Here is a 21,380-nt window from a genome sequence, read left to right as displayed (position 1 = left end):
GTTATTAAGACGAGATATCCTTGATATTGTACGGTACGACCACGATACGTTTGGATGATCGAAATTCTCGATGATGTATGAATATCTCGGGAATTTGAAGAATCCCATGAGAAATATATATACTGCCGGTAAGGTAAGACACAAGGAAAATACCACGCTAAAATACGCCCATCCAGACACAGGAAAGGAAAAGGAGAACGCTAAAATAAGCTTAGGACTCTGCATGTCTGACTCTCTGACTGCTTTTTTATTCTCTTTTCTTTTTCCTTATTCTCTCTCAGTGTCGATTCTTCTGCTTCTAGACAATTTCTAAGTTTGTTTTTCATAAGAAGAGTGTGTTGAGTAGTGGACTGTAAATGATGGGTATAATGAGAAACGGTGATGGTGAAGAAGAATACATGAGGAGAATAATGGAGTGGGATAAACCTGCAGGTGCAGCACAACAGGAACAACAAGTACAAGAGGAGAATAATGGAGGAGTAATTTATGTTAAAGTTATGACTGATGAACAAATTGAAGAATTAAGGAAACAAATTTCTGTTTATGCCTCTATTTGTGAACAACTTGTTCAGATGCATAAAGCCATTACTGCTCAGCAAGATCTTTCAGGTTTTGGTTCTCTTTCACTCTCTCCTTTTCTTTTGTTTTTTTGTTGTCTTGGAGTCCATTTTTGTGGGTTTTGGCCAAAATGAAGAGCTCTGTGATTAATTTTTGAGTTGGGGCTCTTATTATTATAAAGTAACAAACTTTCTAGGTGTCCCTTCAAGTGTGGAAATGAAAAGCTTTGGTAATCTTAATGGAGTTGGAATTTGAATTAGGGTAATCTGTATCAACCCCTGGCCCTGTGTATCTCAATCCATGTCTATATGCTTGTTGACTTGAGAATAATGTTATTACTTCTCATTAATTGAAAGGAGGATGTGGTTAAAAATCTTAAATCATATTTAAAGATTTGATCAAGTCATTTTGTGAAATAATTTCAATACATATGGCAAAATTATAATGGCTACCCACATGATCTTGTTTGTATCAGAACGTCATCCTAGCTGATTCTTACGAAGCTGGCGTTTTATTATTGCATACATTTCATCTCAATTTTCCTTTAGATATTTATTTGTAAGCTTCCTGCTGGTTAACACTTGACAGTAGCTAAGTTGGGGCACGGTGTTTGTGGTTTATCGTCTTGTACTCTTGTTGTTCTCTTAGTCGACTAGATTAGTTTACTAGTTAGTTGTTGTAATGTTTATCGGCTTATTTAAGCTCTAATTTTATTAGGAATGCGACTTGGAAATTTGTATTGTGATCCAATGATGACATCTGGTAGTCACAAGATCACGACTAGGCAACGTTGGACTCCAACACCTATTCAGCTGCAAATTCTTGAGCGTATCTTTGAGCAGGGAAATGGAACTCCAAGTAAACAAAAAATCAAAGACATTACCAGTGAATTGACTCAACATGGCCAAATTGTAGAAACAAATGTTTATAATTGGTTTCAGAATAGGCGGGCACGGTCGAAGCGCAAGCAACTGGGTAATGCACCAAATAGCGCAGAGTCGGAGGTTGAGACCGAGGTCGAGTCCCCTGAAGAAAAGAAGGCAAAACCTGATAGAACTTTCCCACACGAAAACTCATCTATGAGAAGAGTGGAAGAAGTATGTTTCCACAATTCTGATCTGCATTCATTGGATCCGCAGTCTAATAAAGCAGCAGATTCTGTGTTTCCTTCTGACAGTGGATCGAAGTGTTCTGGCAGTCTAGGTCATGTATCCTTTTACGAAAATGTACTGTCAAACCCGAGTAAGTTCTTTCCTAAACAACTCAGTACAGTAGCTGTCTTAATTTTTTGCTTTTAATTTTGAGGTACAATATCCTTTTCCAATGATGGAAATGTCATTCAATAAAAGAGAAGTCCCTGTGACTGTGAAATAAGTACTCTTAGCTTAGAAGTTAGAACCCAGAAGAACAATTCTTAATCATGTTTATTAGCCTGCATGTTGTTATCGAGGTGTAACACCTTACTTGTACAATTACAAATGTAGGAACATCACATCTTGAATAATTTTGGAAAGGAGAAAAATGATTTGTAGGATACTATTACACCCATCAAGTTTTGATCTTTCAGTTCTTCTTTCGTTACCATTTTGGCATTCTGAAGACGTTGCGCCATATCTACTTGTGATTCACTTATAGATCACTCTACATCTCTTCTTACTTTGCTTTGTCCATCTTTCTTTATTAGTGAATAAGCACCATAACCTATTCTAGAATAAGCACCATAAGCTATTTTAGAATAAGCACCGCAACATGCCCTTGTATATGATAAGCTATTGAATAGTATCTTCTTATGAATTGTTTTTGTCAAAACAGGGATCGATCAACTTATGGGAAAGATGGAAATGCCTGGAAACTACAGTCCGAATAGGCATGGAGAAAACTATGACCTGATGTGATGACATTTGCATCTTTAACGTCCATGATGTTGTTTAATGACAGGAATCCGAGCTGATTATGACTCGAGATTGATGGGCAATATAGAACAGTTAAAGCTGAAGGATAATCTTCTTGACAAATATATATGTGGTTTTAGGTTTGTTATGTGTCTTAGTCTTTTTCTACTAATCATACAGAGATAAGTTAATTAAGACTTTGTATGTTAAGTTTAATAGTATGCTGATTAAGGCTTATAATGATCAGAATCTTCTTCCAGTTGTTTGTGCCTCACTTCAGAATGCAATTGCTAGTTCATATAAATATAAATGGTTTTTCGCATATGGACCAAATGTGTGTTTTTAGAGGATGTGAAGCATATTGATGCTGTCAATATGGGTCTAAAACCTGAAATGCTTGTAAGGCCAGAATTCATAGGTAAAATTGTAGCATAGAAATTCATGGCTTGTCCCCCTGTAAGACCAAATGTTATCTTAGACTAACATGACATATCTATCAGTGCAGTAAGCGAAGTGAATTTCAAGAGTAACCTTTGCACTATTATTATGGATATGATGGCAATAAACATTTACATATATTAGTATTTAACTGTCTTGTGCATACAAAAACATTATAACCAGAGGCTCTTTCCTCGTGTATATTTACAGTTTGCAACGAGAGTATACCCATTTTGCGTCTTGAAAGGCATCTGCAACAGAAATACCAAAAAATCTCCTGTTCATAGAGGCAGAGGTCTAGCAGACTGCAACCATCACGGGCATATTCCAGTAGCAACGACGCTTCAGGAGCATAAAGAAATATAATTTACAGTGTATCCTAACCCAAAATTAACCACAATGCATTTGGATGAACATAATACTCGGTTAATCTCATCCTTCAGATTGCTTTTTGTTCTGGCAGTGATGAACAATAATAATCAGTGGCATCAACCTCAAAAAATCCCCAAAGCTCATCTATTTTGGAACATAATTTACGTCATAGAGCGAAAACGTCTGTTTGGTAGTTTAAGCTGCAAGATAATCAAATTAATTAAAGATTAAAGGTTTATATATAACTAGCAGAGGATAAAAAATTAAAAGTAAAACTCAAATAGAAGGAAAAAATCTCTATAGAAGATGCCAGACCTTGGATCTTGTTGTCCTCCACCCTCCAGAATCCTGCTCTTGTTTAACATATGCAAACTTATCAATTTGAGCTACATCTGAAAAATCTCCACTGCCAGACAGGAGCAACTTGGCAAAGCTCTGAGTCAATAGACCGACCATGATTTGAACCACCAGCAGGCAAGCAGGGCTAGACAAAAAGAAAACATGTGAAAGTTCACCCATATTTAGTTCCGGCAAAATTTTGTTAAACAGACTTGTTTTAGAGCACACTGAGTTGTAAGAAGAGCTAACCTCGTTCTTCTTAGGCGCTTCAAGATTCTTGATTTCCAAGCTGTTGAAATAAAACATAATCTGTATATACAAAAAGTAACACACGCTTTTCAAGCCTCGGAGAAAGAAAAACGAACACTAGACATTAGGGCCAATAAAACCAAAGAAAGTTTCCATTTCAGACCAAAGCACAGGTTATTGTAATGTTTTAAAATTCCATTTGACCTCCAAAATGAAGATTTGCACCATCTACTATATGTTCACAAAAGAAACTTATAAAGTACCTTATTTAGTAACCGCATGTTTGGTGCATCAGTAGCCATGACATGTAGACCGAGGAGACTCTTGGGAGCGGTACAAAACGGGCAGAAAACAGTACTGAACACGCATCCATCTTTTGCAGACCAGGTATTGCATTGGAGCATCATCACTAGGAAGTCTATTATAAAGTCGTCGATCAACAGAAGACACATCAGATATCACAACAGGGACAGATTCTGGTTCATTGATCGATAAACTGTCTAATCCATTTCTTAAAGCAGATGTCAAGTAAACTTTGGAAGATGAGGTCAATGAACATGTGACAAGGTAATCATTCTCGGGTAAACCTAATGAGCTTTTACAGAGGGAGCAACAGATATATAGGATCTTATCTGTAGCAGTATTGGATGACAAAGATGATGCATTAGAGTTGTTAAGCACAACCCTTTCCGGAACATCGAGCTTCTCGCAGTCACATCCTGGGCAGTCTGCATCAAAGCCAAGCTTGATTCTAAGGTTAGAGGCACCAATACTTCTCATGCTACTGTTGGATTTGTCATCAGGAGTTCGGAATTGATCCGTCTGGGAATTGGGAAATAATGAACCCACCAGCTTTCTCCTTTTCCGTGAATGAGAATTGACGCTCATACTCAGAAATGTTTCTGTATCTGATTTCAGATTGACAGGGTCATTATTAATCCCTCTTTCAGGTGTAATCTCCATTGCAAATGTACCCTGGGAAATGGCTCCATTTGAATTTTCCAGTGATCTCAAATGGGCGGATTGTTGATCCCATAAGTCATTGGTGGCCTCAACTACAGTAGAACTTATGTGGCCTTCCCTATATATTATATCTGCAGGACTAGACATGGAATTGCTGTCTGTGTCGGCAACACCAGAGTTTCCCTCGACTGCAGGTGATTCAGGGCTACTGGTTGAAGATGCCTCAGATTTACCATCAAACCTGAGATATGGAAATTATGCACACAGCTTCAGTGTTGTGCTTCAATCTAACAGAGGATGATGTATGTAGAAAATAAATGTCTTGTTTTTAACAGCCTATGTGAGACAGAAGTCCTCGCAAGTATCAGCTGCTGGATTGTGGCCTTTTTAGAAAGTACCACTGTGTATCAACCTTTTTCACCTCAATGTAAGCACAAATGAAATAGGCAATTTTATTCTCATTTTATCTGAAAGACACTACCAGCAGTAAAGCGTGATTAAAAAGATAATATACCTCGAGTGTTTCTGGGAACTGCACTCCAAGTCAATATATTCTCTGCATGTTGCCGTCTTAGTTTCATCGGCACGAGCAAACTTTATAGTCTCCACCAAGCTGTTCCCCTGATGATTTAGTTTGTGATGAGCATCATTGTTTTTTACCTGAGTTAAAGATTTGGGCAAGTGGCGTCCCTTTTCGGTTGCTACTAAGTTTTTGGAAACTACTTTCTCAGTTATTTTCTGCTTTCCTGCTCCTTTGCTCAAAGTATTAGAAAGAATATCCTCCTCGTAGCCCTTTTTTGTTGCTAATTTGCTCCGCACGTTTATCTTTGTAGAAGATTTGTCTTCTACATTGTTGTCAGAAGTTTCCGTCGAATCAATATACTTTTGTCTAGACCATTCCTGCAAAGGAGACAAACTAGTTTTTCAAAAAAATTGATATTTCAGACAATGAAATTAAAAGCATGGTGATATATCAAATGGCATAGGACCTTCACGTCTTTGAAAAATGATTGCAACCCCTCCAGTGAATGGCCAAAGTTGTCATAGTGTTTAATGGATTTCCTGAGCCACTTTGAAACATATGCAGTATTCCTTTCTTCCTTATACCGTTCATCTGCTTGAACAATCAAGTACGCTAGGAATATATAAAGGACAATATGAACAGATGATACAAAAACTACAAATCTGGACTCCGAAGAACAACTAAAATGCTTGTCTAGCAATATTCAGGACTTAGTATATAACCAATGCCATGTCCAGTGTTCCGAATACTGGCAATGCTGGAAACACCAAGGAGACAAGACAAGAAAAGTGGGAGAAGAAACTCACAGAGATTAAGATGGTGTCTGAAAGCTGGGATCCAGAAATATAATGATAAATACATTGGGTATGCAGATGTATCAGACTTTTAAAACAGTTTTTTTTTTTATCGGCTATTATAATCAAATCTATTGTAAATTTGGGTTTGAGCTTTATTTTTCTCTGAAAATAATTTCTTCTGTACTTCAATAATATAATCCAAGTAACAATGGATGCATATTGGACAGTTTTTAGGTATAACTATACTAATACATAAACAAAATAAATCTCCATCCAGAAATTTATGGATAAGCCATATTTGTGCAACATATACATTTTTAATGTAAGACTACTCTGGGCTACTAGTTTGAAGGAGGCTGTTCTATGATTCGTGAATCAACTTGCTATAAAATTCCCATGAGAAGGGGTTCATCTGCCCTCAACAGGAAGTAGTTTGTAGGATATGAATTAGAAATATTTTCTTTTTCTAACTTCGATAGTAACAAGATAACAGCTAAAAAATCTGACATACTTGAAGAGGAAAGATTTGTAGTAAAACGCAGGTATGAGTAGCAACTGTACTTGATGTATAGTATATCAATTTTTTTTTGATGTCCAACTATCCTTGGCCAGAGTACGAGTAAGCAATCTATCACTATTTATAATGGCGAGAAATGCAAATAAAAACAGAAACATGGAATCAAAAAGGTGTGCATGTTTGACCTTTCACGGTTAACCCGTATATCATATTTTAAGTCATATACATCCATACAAAACAAAATGATAAGAGAAGAGGGAAAATACCCATGAAGATTATGGCTCCATAGTCAAACCTATGGCGTATGCAACGACCTACACAATGTAATTGATAATTAGTAGCTGCACTTTCAATGACTTGCCTCCTCCAGGTATTGCAAAAGATCCAAGAATATATAGGTTAAGAGTTAAGATCTAACACTTAAAATAGTGAAGAAAGACAAACATGATACATACCTGCAGCTTGATTCAAAGCACGAAATGCTTGATGGCAGTACCAACGACTCCCAGATAGAAGATTCCGTGATGAACTGTATGTGTCATTATACTTCTTTTTCTGTGCAACCTGAATATCATACCTGCAAACAAAATTGTATCCATCAGAAAATTGTGCTCCAGGTAAGTGATACCTTGTGTTGACTAATACATATTGAAAAATACTTGCGTGTTTGGAAATGGGATGCCAACGATTACCTAAGATAGTCAAGGATTACTAAATCTGAATAGAATGCACAGACAAGTACACCAGAAAGATGCCGATGCTTAATAAAACAAACAATTAAAGAGAATTGCAACAAACACAGACCAGATTCTTCATCGGGGTCACTTATTTGACTAGCCTCCAGATTGAGTAAAATCTGAAACTGTACTGGATATTTTATAGTTTTCTAGAATAGCTATGATCCGAAGAAAGAATGGAAGGATACAACCACTCGAGCATTGTCATCAGAAAAGTCAATCCCTTCGGAGACCTGAAAAAAGTTGAATTGCAAATAATAAATCTTAGACTCCAAACTGAAGGTTTTCTTGTTGAACAACACCCAGCACATAACTCCATTTTCTTAACCATCTTTAATTTGTAAATACCCACTTCAACATTTAGTGGTGAAAATCAACATCACAGCCCAACTGTGGTATAGCACATAACTCCATTTTTTTTATCTGTTGGGGATAATACTTCTTGGGGAACTCAAAACTGAAGGTTCTAATCTACTTAGTTACGAGCTGAAATATTATCAACCAGGGCCCCTTACGGTTTCAGTGATTCGCTATAAAGATGATGTCGACAAACCTTCGGACACCTTTTATTAAAAAGGGTGAAGCAAGAATTCGAGGAAATCCTAGTAGATAATTAAGGGGGTCATCACATGCAAAAAGTGCAATTCGTATTGAGCCGCTTCTGAGTCTTCTATTCTACAACAGAAGATAAACAAGCAAATAACTGTGTGAAATCAAGAGACACACCTTTCCTCGGCAGACAGCCAGAAGCGCAGCTCCTCCATTAGAGGTCTCTTGTGTGTAAAAGTGGTGTAGGTCACGTTTTTTCCCCCTCTTGATTTTAGAAGGAGCTGGTTTTTTACCTTGACTAATTGAATTCTTATAACCTTTCAAAACAGACTCAAAGTCATCCTGGTTTCCTCTAGGCTCTGGAAAATGAAAACAACCATCAGCTATACTCATAGAAACTAAAAGAACATATCAACACGAGCAACATAATAAGCAAACAAAATTGTAGTATATCTCCTACAGGATAACTTTTTAAGGCCCAATTGTTTTTGCTCTGTTCAACCAAGTAAACAACATTTCAAAGCTATGGTTATAGAAAAACTTACCGACGAAAAGGGATTTTTGAGCGTTTAATCGAGACCATTGACCTGTTTCACCCCAGCGTTTACAAAGCTTGTCCATCAAACTATAACTAGGAAAGAAAACAAGAGCACCACCTGGTACAATCTTGCAAATTTCCTTCAAAGAAGCACCAAGTTCATCCTTCAAAATTAAAATCATTGAATATTAGGACTGTACATACTAGTTAGGATAGCAGTCTTAACATGTCAAATTTACTATAGTAATCATATATACCTGAAAAGTATATGCATCAGCTGTTTTGTAGCTTGCACTCAATGGATAATTCCATGGACCAGTGGAAACTACAGCAGACCACAGCTATAATGGATGAAAGTAATAAGTTAAATGGTGCATGATGTGCATCGATAGAGACAGCTATAATCAAGAAGTAACTGTATCCTTGCCTGTGATCCCACATCTATCACATGTGGAGCTTCCATGCAAGTCTCAAACTGAACCCCGAGTTCAGATGAAAATGAATCCATGGGTGAAAGCGTTCTGAAATCACAAAACATACAAGTGAGGAGATACTCAAAAACTAGCTTGAACTACAGTGTAAATAGTGTTACGGGAAAATGTAGGCATAGATAGGTCTCAACAACAGTTCTGATAGTTAAAAAATAAAGATTACACTCTGTACAGGGAAGAGTGGTAGCGAAATATATCCCTAAACAAAATTTGCTCAAGTGCAGAAAACACACTAATGTTACAGATCTAATTGAGAATGTCTTTTATATAGGCCACCACTTAGAACAAACAAGGTATCGTGCTCTACGTGCTTTGTGATACACGCGTTTAACATTGACATGAATTATGAGATGAATAGTATCATTATACATGCACCTTGCACAACAAATTTCAGACGCATTGAAAATTGTATGAAACAGTTGGATACAGTTGAACTCAAAGTGCTTACCAGGTGAGAAGATCTCGATGGTAAATGAATATGAATCTAAAGCAAAAACTTTGACTAATCATAGATGCATGAAGCAATGATCTCTTGCATAGTTGACGCATACTAATTCTTAATAACAGAGAAATTGAGAACGCTCGGACAGTAGACAGTATAGATTTGGAGGCTTACCCAGATGTAAGAATAACGGTCATGGAAAGATCAGCAATTTCTCTGAAGACAACAGCGGGATTCAAGCACCACAAGCTCAAGGTATATGTTCATTCACCAGATTTTTGTCCTATGCGTAATGTGATTAGCAAAACGAAAGTACCAAACTGTTCAATAAGCTTACACAGAAGGCTGCTACCAATATATTTTTTTTTTATTTTAACTTTGCAAATTAGTAATCCTCTATTTTGAATGAATAAAAGCAATCTGCAAAACCAACACACTCAGAACCCTGAACTCGAAAACCAACACATCCGTCATCCATAAAACTCCAAGGGACCCCAGTCCTTTCTTTCAGACTATGCTTAAGGATCCCTAGTAAAATGGTAGTGGTAACCTGACTAGATGGTTCATATGTTATTAATGTTGAAACCATATTTTTGTTACATAAATATCAATGTTGAATGATATTAGTAACTCCACTACAATAGATCTAGGTATTGCATATCGTTAGTCTCGCTCATGATGTAAAAACAAGATTTCGCAGATTTAGAATTGCAATCAAAATTAACCAACCACATCTATAAAATCGAATGAGAGCTCTGAGATACTTACCAGCCCCTCTCTTAACATATCTTCTTAAAACAAGCTGATAATCAAGTGCATTGAGTGCTCCTCCAGCAAAAAAATATCCCAGAGAAGAAAAGAGTCCTGTATGACATTTTCAGTCTAATTATTATAATTTATCAGATCTAAGTTCTAGAGGTTAATTATTAATGAATCAGTTAGTACCTTCAAGTGTTATCATTGAAAGGCCAGTTAAATAAGCTGACCCTAACTCAGCATCAGAAGCAGCTTTGATTGCCTTGACCAAAATATCAATTAGAAAATCAAACAGGTAAGAGTTCAGCTAGCAAAAATAATTATAACTACCTTCGTGGCACACTCCTGCAAGATTGGGAAGTGCTGCTGAGAAATGCCAACTTCTCGAAGCTCTCTTAAAGCGTTATCACCTGTCCAACTATCCCGCCAATATAACAGAAATAATAAGTGGAAAATACTGGAAGTTCTGGAACTGTTAAATATCAACAACCTCCAATTAAAAAATTTAGTAGCAGCTTTAGCTGACAAGCACTGAGGTCTATTGTGTATAGGTAAGTTCTTTCACGATTCTAAGGGTTGATATGTGCAGTTAGTTGATATAACAATCAACAACCAGCAAGGTGGGAAAGGAATTCAGCATAGCGTCTATAACAAACTCATCCACATACATATTGACACCTGAACAACCTCAATCACCAAGCTCCGAAGTTGGATAAGGGGCTCAGTATCCAAGTAATTTCACTAACTCACCATGAGAAGTGGTGCTGAAACTCATGCTTCACTAACGTGCTTTTCCTGTGCGCCATCCAACTTACGAATCCCTACATGTTCAAAATATTTCAGTGTTGAACATGTGTCCTTCAATGAAATAATCCTTCAGTAATTTCATAATGCAATGTGTACCTGAATTGTTTCATATAGAGGTTTGTAAATCATTGAATCTGAAAAGCAAAGTTGCCCCAACTCCGTCTGCAATGCTTTTATACAGATTGACAAGAATATATCATTTTCTATAAAGGGCATTGCATAGAGGGAATACCAAACGGACGCATAACTTACTACAAAGAACATCCTCTTCAACATCCACACTACCAGCATCGCGTGCCATGTCCTCTATATTGCTGTTATACAGTGAACGCAAACCAAATTTAGCATCGAACCAAAACTTATTTAGCTAGTAAGAAAATGGATATAAATGATTAAAAAGCTACATGAGCTTGGAACTAATGAACGATAAGAGATCCTTATTTTGAAATGCTTCATCTTTGGTGTAAACATAGTGAACTTTAGGAGATCAGCAGTACAACTCTCAACGCCTGTAAGAAAAACCTTCTCTATCATATACAGGCAAGATGTGGAACCTTTTCCAGTGTCTTTAAGCTCTGTATATGCAAGATCATAGTGAAGACTGAGAGCAGATAATAATGAATGCAAACGCATGCATCCTACAAGCTCATGACACTGGTACACTAAAGCTGCAGATCTATTCAACTAATGGCTTCACAAGAAAAGAGAGTGAAAGCCGTGGGGTAAAATTTTTTTTAAAAAAGAATGAGATCCAACCCTAAAGCCAGCCAGACAACCATAATGATGGTGGAGCAGTCACTTTTAAATCGAGTATTTTCAAGACCATGCAAGTGGTGAATTGTTTCTTACAACTAAATGTAAGATGTGTACCTACAGTGACATGCTATACAACATATGTCAACAAAGTTCCGTGCAAGCAAATTGTTAAGGATCTATAAGAGCTAGGAGCATACTGAGCTTCATCGAGAATCACAATTGAGTCTTTAAGATCTACTTCCATGGCCCTCCGGATGGCTGAATTGATGATGTAGTTGTATGGACAGAAAACAAGTTGAGCTTCTTCTGCCATAGAACGTGCTGCAAAGTATGAACAGCCTGCCAAAAGAAATCTGGGTAAGGACTTGGGAAGCAAAGCCAATATTCTTACATATTACAATTTACAATAGAAGAATAATGAACCTTTAACAAGCCATCCAACTTTCACTAGATCTTCAATATCATGAGCTTCGTTGCAGCCACCTTTCTGAAGGGATGGATGACATTTCACTTTATGAGCATTTCTGTTCGTCAAAGAGGTAGGGTGTTACTTGGTTCATTAGTAATACATGTTACAGATACAGAAAACACTACCACATGGACCAAACTACCCTAAAAAGAAATAGTGAAACAGAACTTACTTGAATTCGAAGCATCCTCCTCCTGTAGTTCGATCCTCCTTCAAAAGCAACTTACTGGAAATGACACACATTAATTGAAGATAAGTAGAAACAAAAAATGCAGGGATACTATGAAGTTTAGAAGTTCACCATTCCTCGTCAACTTTCTCTTTCCCACACACAGTTCCATCCGTGCAATAATTCTTCCTTGATGCCTGAAAATTCAACAGGGTAAAGGGGGTGGGTAATTCGAGTAAGAAAACAAGAATGGAGCAGACAAATTCTCAAAAACTTTATATGACTCTGAAGTGGCAATAGAGCAGGAATGCACAATTCAAATATTATAGAAATGTTAGTTTCCGTATACTCCAATCACTCAAGTATATAATATATCTTCTTCAATTATAAGATGTATGAAGCCATACATTATTTGCACTGAAGGCTTAAAGCGTGAAGTCCTATGATGTTCCTACTGTAAGGATTGGTTTGTGTCAAAAAGAAAAAGGAAGTTAAGGATTGATTCTCTGCAATGACTTCCTCAAACATGAGTATGTTGCCAAAAGTTGAAAATTCCAAATACATATATGATCCTTCCCGATGCCATGTATCATGTGTGTACAATTATAAAAAGACTACGAGATTATCTTACCAGAATAGCCATTGGCACCCGGTATGATGTCTTGCGATATTCACGAACTACTTGACTTATCTGTGAATGTGTCCTCCTTTTGAAGATCAACACGAAACAAAAGTTAAAATTGGTCAAGTACCCATAAAGCTTTATCAGCAAAGGTTGACAGATAAGTTAATCATATTCATGATGGGATAAGCTGAATCATGCTTGGTTAGTAATATCTCCTTACAAAGTAAATAAATCTCCTTGTAATTTGTAAACCAAAACACTAGTACTAAAGTTGTTAAGAAGATAGAAACTCAAGTGGAAAGGACTAGATAACTCAAAAGCTTTACTGGGTGATGCTTCATGTAAAGCAAGTGTAATGAACGTGATTATACAAAATTCTTGTAGTGCCTTAGCACTAAGACGTTCCTAATACTAAATTCTTGTAATACGTTAGCAGTAAGACGTTCCTAATAGTAATTCATTTTGATGTCTAGAAACAACAAGAAACGGTATCATCCCTGTGGTTAGCAGAAAACCATAACTTACGTTGCATTATAGATAGTAGGTGCTGCCTTCTTCTTTTTTGGCGGTTTTGCCGACGAACCCGACTCTAAGTTACCTGTACAAAATCCCATACCAGCAATTTAGCTAAGAAATACAAAAAGGTTTGCTTAGCAATCTCAAGAAAGTTCACATCTTTTAGAAGTTAACTCATGACCATTACCATATCATGATTACTATCAGAAATCATGAAACAAGCAAAATTTGAAGATTTGTCGGTTATGTATTGACAAAATGGTTTCCACAGAACTATTCTAACAAAAATTGATGACCTAATTTTGGCATCAGATTTAAATAAAAGCTCAAACAAATTACAAATTTATGTACTTACTGGAAGGCTGGGGTTCATGTATAAATCCACCACCAGAAACAAGAGGATCAGCAGAAACCTCTGAAGGATCTTCTGGTCTAGATTGATAAAGATTGGAATAAAGATTCTTGGATTTATAATTCTGTTGCCAAGCTAGGGCAGAACAAAGAAGTGATAACGATTTTCCAGTACCGGTTGGAGATTCAAGCAGTGCATGACAATGACCTTGTTTTTTACCTCGATCTAGGGTTGAAATCACTCTACCCATAAATGCTAACTGTGAACCATATGGCTTGTATGGGAAGTGGGAACTCAACTTAAGACCACCTATGTGGTGTATATTCCTTGAGTTAGGGTTTGGTTTTGGAGTTGCAGGAGACTCTTCCATTTTCTACAGAAATAGAGAGTGGGGGAGAGATTAAGGAAGGGTTTTGTTTTGCTTAAGCTCTGAGAAAGAGAAAAAGAGAGGGATTTTTCTTGTATTCTAAGGGTTTTACATTTGGCGGGAAGATCTTAGAAATTTTTTATTGGGGAGGGAAAATGAATTTCACCTTCCATTATACGGTTCGCTGAGAAACTGCACCCACATTTTGCATTTCGGGCGCCCCTTATTGGGACCAACATTCTGTTTTCCACACCTCCTTATCTATTTCCACCCTCTTCTTCTTCTATCTCAATTAGTCAAAAAGAAAAACCAATCCCAAATCACTGTTGCTTCAGATTCCATGAAAATTTGACGACATTATTCTCGCATAACAGTCCCGATCTCTACTAATGGCCGCACTTTGAAGGTATGTTCTTGCCCAAATTTTCTAATCTTCCTTGCGATTTTTCTTTCTATTCTTTTTAATGGTAGGTTAAGTATTCGATACATTGTCTCTCAACCCTCTTAATTCTTAATGTCGCAAATACTTGTGATACTGGTTAGTAGGTGGGGCGTAGTTAGTTGCTAGCAATTTAGTTTGGTATATATCCTGCTGATGATAATGAAATAACACCAAATTAGACGAAGAGGTGAGGAAAAGAATCAGACCCTTTAATGTTTCTAAATGAATAGCAGGATTAACAAACGTTCTATGTTTGAACGTTTTATCTTCTTCAAGCTTGTGATTCCCTTGTAATAAGAGGGTTATAGCTTTCCTTAGGTGGTTTTTGAATGCAACCTTTCTTCTCAGTTAATACATCCTTTATCATCTCTGGGTCTAATATGATCAACAGTTCTTATTTGTGATCAAACTGTATGTTGTAACTTCGATGAACATAAATTGTATTGGTGGGCATGTGCCTGTTGGTAGAAATGAGTATTACAAGCTTTATCAACTATGACAGCGGACAGTAAAAGATTTCACCTGTTTTTTTGTTTCGCGAATGTCAGTTGTTTGATTTTTTAGCCAGGTATGTCATTTCAAGTAAACTGTTCTTAAGTAAGTTTTCTAGACACTTCTATTTTTTTCAGCGATTACTTGATTAGGCATGGTTCAACTATTGTCTGTAGGCACAATGATGGTAGTTGAAGGGGTAGCTGTCATAAGTAGCATAATTTAATTCTTTGGGTGGATCTTTTTGTATTTATTCTTTGTTATGGCATTCTCTTTATTCTTTTTGAGAAAGGTTTAGTTCAAAAGAATGTATTATACATTGAATTATATTCATTAGATTAAAAATAAATAAATAGAGACTGTCAAAGGGTACATACTTGGTAATACGATACGTATGAGTAATTTCTGAATGTTTACCAGTCTTTCTGTATTATGGCTTCTGATTACTTTCAGAGACAATGATCTAGTGTATTCTTTTCTGATTTGAGCAGGGAACTAACTCAACATGAGAGTTTAAAATATTACCATAAGTTCACTCCTGGCACTGTTGAAATGCATAAACAATACAAAAGGAGGGAATTTAGTAATTCACATAAATTGCTCTCCACCATTGTACTGAGTTGTGTACTGAAGGCCTTTTTGTTAATTACAGTATTCTTTCGTAACCTGGTATCCTCATTTCTAGTTATTCACGGATAAAATTTAGAAAAGACTCACTGCATTCCTTTCTCATATCAGTCTGTGGCTCTGTGCATCCATATAATGTCAAAGCAAAAAAAATATAATGTAAGAAAAAAATAACCAAGTGCTTTACTTTCTCCCAAATGTATTGAGAGATTGACAATTTCTAATTCGCAGTTGTTGATGCGGCTTAGTAAAGTATGAGCTGAATGATATAAAAAAATTTTAGATTCGGTTAAGAATGGCTGTTGCCACTATTTCCAACGGGAGATATTCCTACTACCATGATGAGCAAACTGGGTCATGCAATGTGATCGACTCCCATCATATTGTGGTCCAGCAGAGTACTATGAAGTGTTTCCTATTATACGTCACCATTCTTCTGTTGTTGGCGAATGTTGTATCTCTCATACTGCTTCAGGTAATTGCTGGTTTCTATTTCCTTTTGCTCTCCTATATTTATCTTTTTGATAAGTATTCTTTTGATGGAGGAAATGTCCTAACATGTCTCAGGAGTTGAATTGTCCTCGAGGTATTCGAGATGATAGATTACTTATAAAATAAATTAGCTTTAGTGTGCGCATATTTCTCTCCAATTAAGGAAAACAGCAGTGAAGTTATCAGATACTGGTAATTGTTATTAACATGGTCATCTTGTAATGGCAGGAAACACCAGGTGTATTGTTCTTCTGGATCAATTTATTTGGTATCATAATTGTCAAGTCATTGCACTGGAACTCAATTGAGAAAGGTAAATTTAGCAAACTCGTTGTACTCATCTTGTTAGGCCTTCTTTCTCTGATTTTTATAGAGCAGCATACTTGTGAAGGAGGAAATGCATTCACAAGCATATGAAGTTTTATGAATTGAAAGTGAATTCAACCGTCTCTTTTTTGAGCAATGTCACATTATGCTATCTCCATCTTTGTGTTTGTTCCAGAGTCTGTTTTGATTATGCCAGGACTTGGAGTTCAACTTGAAACACACTTCAGAAGGTAAAAAATATGTGTTTCCTCAGAAGTTACGTTGCTTAGGAGAACGAGAAACTGAGAAATATATGTTAGAAAATCAACACCTAAACATGATTGATGCTTTACTACAACATGATTAGATATAAAAATAATTACTTCATCCTGATACTTTATTGCACATTCTTAGGATCATTATATCCTACAACTACATAAATGCAATCACGGATCATAAGACAGATATACCTGACTTTGATGTAGAAGAGTAGACAAGAACTTGATAGATAAACAGCTTTATGATAGGTTTTGTTTCAGCTGGAGGTAGGCTTCCACTTATACATCTCTATCCTTCACTGATGGCAGAAATTAGTTTTTAAACAAGATTAGAAGAGAGACCAACTCACTATCGACATAGACATGTATCTTTCACTCAGCCATCACATTCAGATTATTTACTAGGATGCCACTTTATGGGTAATACCTGAAGTACTTTATCTGTATGTTCCATATCCTCAAAGCATAACAGGTTTTGACTTTCATACCTAATCTGATTCTTAAATACACACTTGATTAGGATAAACACTAATCCGGTTTTACTATAACAAAATGTGATTTGTTGCTGAAACCACAAAAGCTAACAGTATACTCTTATTGCGAAGTTTGATGATAATCTTTTCTCTGATTTGGCATATTCTCTCTTGAGTCTTTGCTTTGTTATAGGGTGTTTTGAATTTGATTAGTTACAATTGTCCTAGGGAACAGACTGCTTAATGTAGGCCACCTGGACGAGGTTCTGTTAACCCATAATTTTCGCAGTATCATTTTCTCACAGAATGACTGGTTGGGCAAAGAAGAATGATTCCACGAATCTAGTTATGCGTGTTAAAATTTCAGTTCTTTAATCATCATCACTAAACTTTAGTAATGATTATACCCATAACCTTGTGCCGAAATAGATATTTACCCCTAGTATTAACATGTTCTACAACTTAAACAACACCGTATAAGGTACACACAGTTCATACTACAACTGAAGTAATCAGCATCATAGACAACGTCATAAACAGCAGCATAAACCTCTTCGTAGTACCAACACCATGTTCTGCAGCTTTAACATTGAGTGAGAACTGATCTTATAAGAAGAAATAGTTGGATGACATGATCACTACTACTTCTACTCATATTTCTTCATGCTTAAATGATGGAGAGAAAACAGAAATTCTTTTTTATATGCAAGAGGCTGGAAGAGAGTCTATTTATAGCCATGTGTCTTCCAGCTTTTCCATCATGAGTTGGATAGACACTTCACTACTTGGCTATAGGACACCCAACTACCTAAAGCTAAAATAAGCCTTAAGCTAAAGCTGATAAACTTAAACACTTGAACAAACCTTAATCCAGCTTAGTCTAAAGTAATCTAAGATTGATTAGAACTGATTACAATTTGTTGAAAAGGCAACAGTACAGTGATTAGATTTTCACTGTAGATTTTCACTGTAGATTTTCACTGTAGATTTTCACTGTATAGAGAACACTCAATTACATGGCCTATAGATACTGCTCTACCCCATCTCGTTGTGTGGGCGCTGTTGAGCAGGGTGGCTTGTAGGTGTCAACGAGAACCTGACTAAGCAACGATGACTTGCTCAGCAGTGGGTTGAACCATGGAAGATATTAGAAGATATTAGGATGCTGGGAGGTGAAGCTGCAAAACTGCTGCATTAGGTCTTCTGAATTAAGATGGTGATTACTTTGGGGAGGATAAATGAATGGAATTATAGATAGCTTTGCTCTAAATAGCTCATTCAGCTGATCCCTTTTGTTAGACTGAACTGTTGTATTTTGCTTTCAATTGCATGGTTGTGCATATTGTTCCTACAGTCAGTAATGGGCCTAGAAACTTGAGATAGTAGGGGCAAGACTAAACATATTTGGTTTACTGGGGTCAAAAGTAAAGAAAAGAAGTGTTTCTATGTAATATCATGAGAAACCTTAGGGCTTATATGAAAAACCAAAGACTCAATCCCTTAGTGGGGTCAGTAGACCCCTTGCGCAACGTTGGGTCCGTGTCTACTTACCAAGTTTGGATATTGTTTCTGTTTTTTTTTTCGTTTTTTGTTTGTTTGTTTTACTAAGCACAGTTGTTTTTGTAGCGGGAGAGTTGTTCACCGTTTTGTTCCCAGTGGAGGGATGTTAAAACCCATATTGAGTGAGTGTGTCACTCCAGTTACCTGTTACTGGAGTTTGGGGTTGGTCGTGCGTGGGGAAGCAGAGCTGTTGTTAGTGTTCCAGGTAAACTCTTTCCTCCTTTTTTTAATTATCCATGTCATCAATCATTACTTTTTCTCCTGCTGAACTTTTAGGAACAATTTTGTGAATTACGCAGAATTGACATGTGTTTCCACCTGGAGATGCAAAAATCTTTGATTAGTTCCCACATGTTTGCAACCTAAATGCTGGGAACATGAAACAGTCAACTCTCCCCCAACCTAAATCCCGGATAGAGAGCTATTTCATTAAAATACCAAGCATGTTTAAAGTGTGCCAGCAATACCCACCATGTGATTTGGCGGGAACATGAAACAGTCAACTCAAACCATTTAGCTGACCATTTAAAACTCTTCCTTTGTACATGGTGGGTTCTTCTTTACCCACTGGTATACATGAGCCGAAACATTCGAACTTCGTGGTTTTAGTAACTTCTTACTCAGGAAAAAAAAATCTACCAGCTGACTTAAAATTCTATATTTCTTGCTTACTTTATAGATCTAGATTTTTTTTCTGCAGAAATTACGACCTCCGATGAAGATGTTGGTCTGTGTTTGGAAAGCTGTGTGTTCTGCCAGTGATGGCAAGGAAAGAGTGGGTGCAGTTGTCCAGGACCAATAACATCACGTTCTTTGTGTGTATACCTTTGATTCAGCAACTCATCCAGCTGGAAGCGGTCAGAGCCGTCTTGTGGACTAGGGCAGCTAGGCTGTTTCCTAGAGCCTCAATTTGTTGAGGCCCAGAAATTTTAATTTTTTGTAATTTTATCATGCAAGTAGTGTTGGGACATAGTGTCTACAATCATTCTTGTTGATAGTCATACTTTCTGGTTATTATTGAAAGAAGGTTATTATTGGGGCGTCACATTCCATTAAAGGGGCGTCACCTAATAGGACAAAAAACGGGTCACCCATAAGTAATATCAAAAAACCCTTATCTAAAATAATTTTGTAATGACTAAACAACCCTTATTTAGTTAATTTTAATTTAGTTTAATTAGATAAAAATTAAATTAATGAATTTTATTGTATACTTGATGAATTTTGGGACACAGTTTTTATGGGAAGAAAAACTGGTCGTAAAATAAACTTCTACGGTTGGAAATAATCCAAACCTGGACGTAAAATCACTTCTACGGTTGGAAATAATCCAAACCTGGACGTAAAATCACTTCTACGGTTGGAATTAAAAGAAAACTAGACATAAAATCAGATTCTACGGTTGGAATTAAAAAGAACCTGGACGTAAAATGAGCTTCTATGGTTGGAACTAATTAAAACCTGGACGTAAAACTACATGCAAATAAAATTCTACGGTTGGAATTAATCCAAACCTGGACGTAAAATCACTTCTACGGTTGGAAATAATTCAAACCTGGACGTAAAATCACTTCTACGGTTGGAATTAAAAGAAAACTGGACATAAAATCGGACTACGGTTGGAATTAAAAGAAAACTGGACGTAAAATGAGCTTCTACGGTTGGAACTAATCCAAACCTGGACGTAAAACTACGTGCGAATAAAATTCTACGGTTGGAATTAATCCAAACCTGGACGTAAAATCACTTATACGGTTTTTAAGTTTTTATTTTAGTTAAAGGGTAATCTAGACATTTTGTATATATGTTAGGATATCTCATAACCATTTTTTTGGACATTAAGAATCCAAGTGAAGCCCCTCTATTGGAGTGTGACGCCCCAATAATAGCCTTCTATTGAAAGCCGTTTGTTTTGTAACTAGCCCGCACTACTTTCCAATTTCAGTTAGTCATTATTTTTATTTCTACACTTTTATATAAGAACATTAGAACTCACTACATTTAGCAGTTGGAGGTATGGGCTTCAGAGATCTAGAATGCTTTAACAAAGCTCTTTTAGCAAAATTTGTATGGAGGTTGTGTCATAATTCTCATCAGATGTGGGCTAAAGCTCTGAAGGAGAGGAATTTGCCTGATACTTTAATTCTTCACGCAACAAAAAAGAAGAACAGAACGTGGGCATGGCAAAGTATTTTTGGGGAGATTAGTTTTGTTCAAAAACACAGCTTCTGGCTTTTGGGAGATGGGAAAAAGATAATCACATGGAAGAACAACTGGATCATAGGGAAACAAGAACCACCTGTCTCCATTGCCGAATTTGAATTAGCAGTCACTTATAGCACAGTAAGTGACCTAATTGATGCAAATACTAAAGCTTGGAAAGTCTCAATCATCCACCAATTGTTCTCACCAGATGATGCCAGGAAAACTTTAAGCATGAGAATATATAATACCCTCAAGTGAACGCATGGGAAGAGTAACGTATTAC

At 36.6% G+C, this 21,380-nt stretch overlaps 2 protein-coding genes and 1 pseudogene across 6 annotated transcripts; 2 read left to right on the top strand and 1 right to left on the bottom strand.

Annotated features, from left to right (window-relative positions):
* The first annotated feature begins 239 nt into the window (after window positions 1-239).
* Window positions 240-2,709, top strand: LOC113332701 (WUSCHEL-related homeobox 8-like). The gene is made up of 3 exons (XM_026579221.1): window positions 240-609; window positions 1,276-1,800; window positions 2,371-2,709. The coding sequence occupies exons 1-3, from the start codon at window positions 357-359 to the stop codon at window positions 2,451-2,453; spliced, it is 861 nt and encodes a 286-aa protein (XP_026435006.1). The 5' UTR covers window positions 240-356; the 3' UTR covers window positions 2,454-2,709.
* Window positions 2,710-3,012: 303 nt separating this feature from the next.
* LOC113333161 lies at window positions 3,013-14,342 on the bottom strand (annotated as a pseudogene).
* Window positions 14,343-14,487: 145 nt separating this feature from the next.
* Window positions 14,488-19,959, top strand: LOC113333160. Of its 5 annotated transcripts, XM_026579668.1 has the most exons (7): window positions 14,536-14,628; window positions 15,648-15,825; window positions 16,015-16,258; window positions 16,504-16,588; window positions 16,778-16,832; window positions 18,959-19,097; window positions 19,578-19,959. In XM_026579668.1, exons 3-7 carry the CDS (start codon window positions 16,079-16,081, stop codon window positions 19,692-19,694), a joined length of 576 nt encoding a protein of 191 aa, XP_026435453.1. In that variant the 5' UTR covers window positions 14,536-14,628; window positions 15,648-15,825; window positions 16,015-16,078; the 3' UTR covers window positions 19,695-19,959. The 5 variants fall into 5 exon arrangements, with proteins under 5 accessions (XP_026435451.1, XP_026435455.1, XP_026435453.1 ...); XM_026579666.1 differs by lacking the exon at window positions 15,648-15,825 and having other exon boundaries at window positions 14,488-14,628; XM_026579670.1 differs by lacking the exon at window positions 15,648-15,825 and having other exon boundaries at window positions 14,491-14,628; window positions 19,593-19,959.
* Window positions 19,960-21,380: the final 1,421 nt, after the last annotated feature.

The sequence above is a fragment of the Papaver somniferum genome, unplaced genomic scaffold (genome assembly GCF_003573695.1).
Source record: "Papaver somniferum cultivar HN1 unplaced genomic scaffold, ASM357369v1 unplaced-scaffold_132, whole genome shotgun sequence".
Taxonomy (NCBI): domain Eukaryota; kingdom Viridiplantae; phylum Streptophyta; class Magnoliopsida; order Ranunculales; family Papaveraceae; genus Papaver; species Papaver somniferum.
The sequence above is the reverse complement of the archived record's forward strand: the minus strand, read 5'-3'. Positions and strand labels throughout refer to the sequence as shown.

What these genes read in the sequence shown, in the direction of transcription:
- LOC113332701 (XM_026579221.1), top strand. Translation starts at nt 357, where the DNA reads ATGATGGGTATAATGAGAAACGGTGATGGTGAAGAAGAATACATGAGG. An exon ending in TGCTCAGCAAGATCTTTCAG is followed by an intron (nt 610 to 1,275) that starts GTTTTGGTTCTC and finishes TAATTTTATTAG; the next exon opens with GAATGCGACTTGGAAATTTG. An exon ending in AAATGTACTGTCAAACCCGA is followed by an intron (nt 1,801 to 2,370) that starts GTAAGTTCTTTC and finishes TTGTCAAAACAG; the next exon opens with GGATCGATCAACTTATGGGA.
- LOC113333160 (XM_026579666.1), top strand. Translation starts at nt 16,079, where the DNA reads ATGGCTGTTGCCACTATTTCCAACGGGAGATATTCCTACTACCATGAT. An exon ending in TATCTCTCATACTGCTTCAG is followed by an intron (nt 16,259 to 16,503) that starts GTAATTGCTGGT and finishes TTGTAATGGCAG; the next exon opens with GAAACACCAGGTGTATTGTT. An exon ending in CTTGAAACACACTTCAGAAG is followed by an intron (nt 16,833 to 18,958) that starts GTAAAAAATATG and finishes TTGTTTTTGTAG; the next exon opens with CGGGAGAGTTGTTCACCGTT.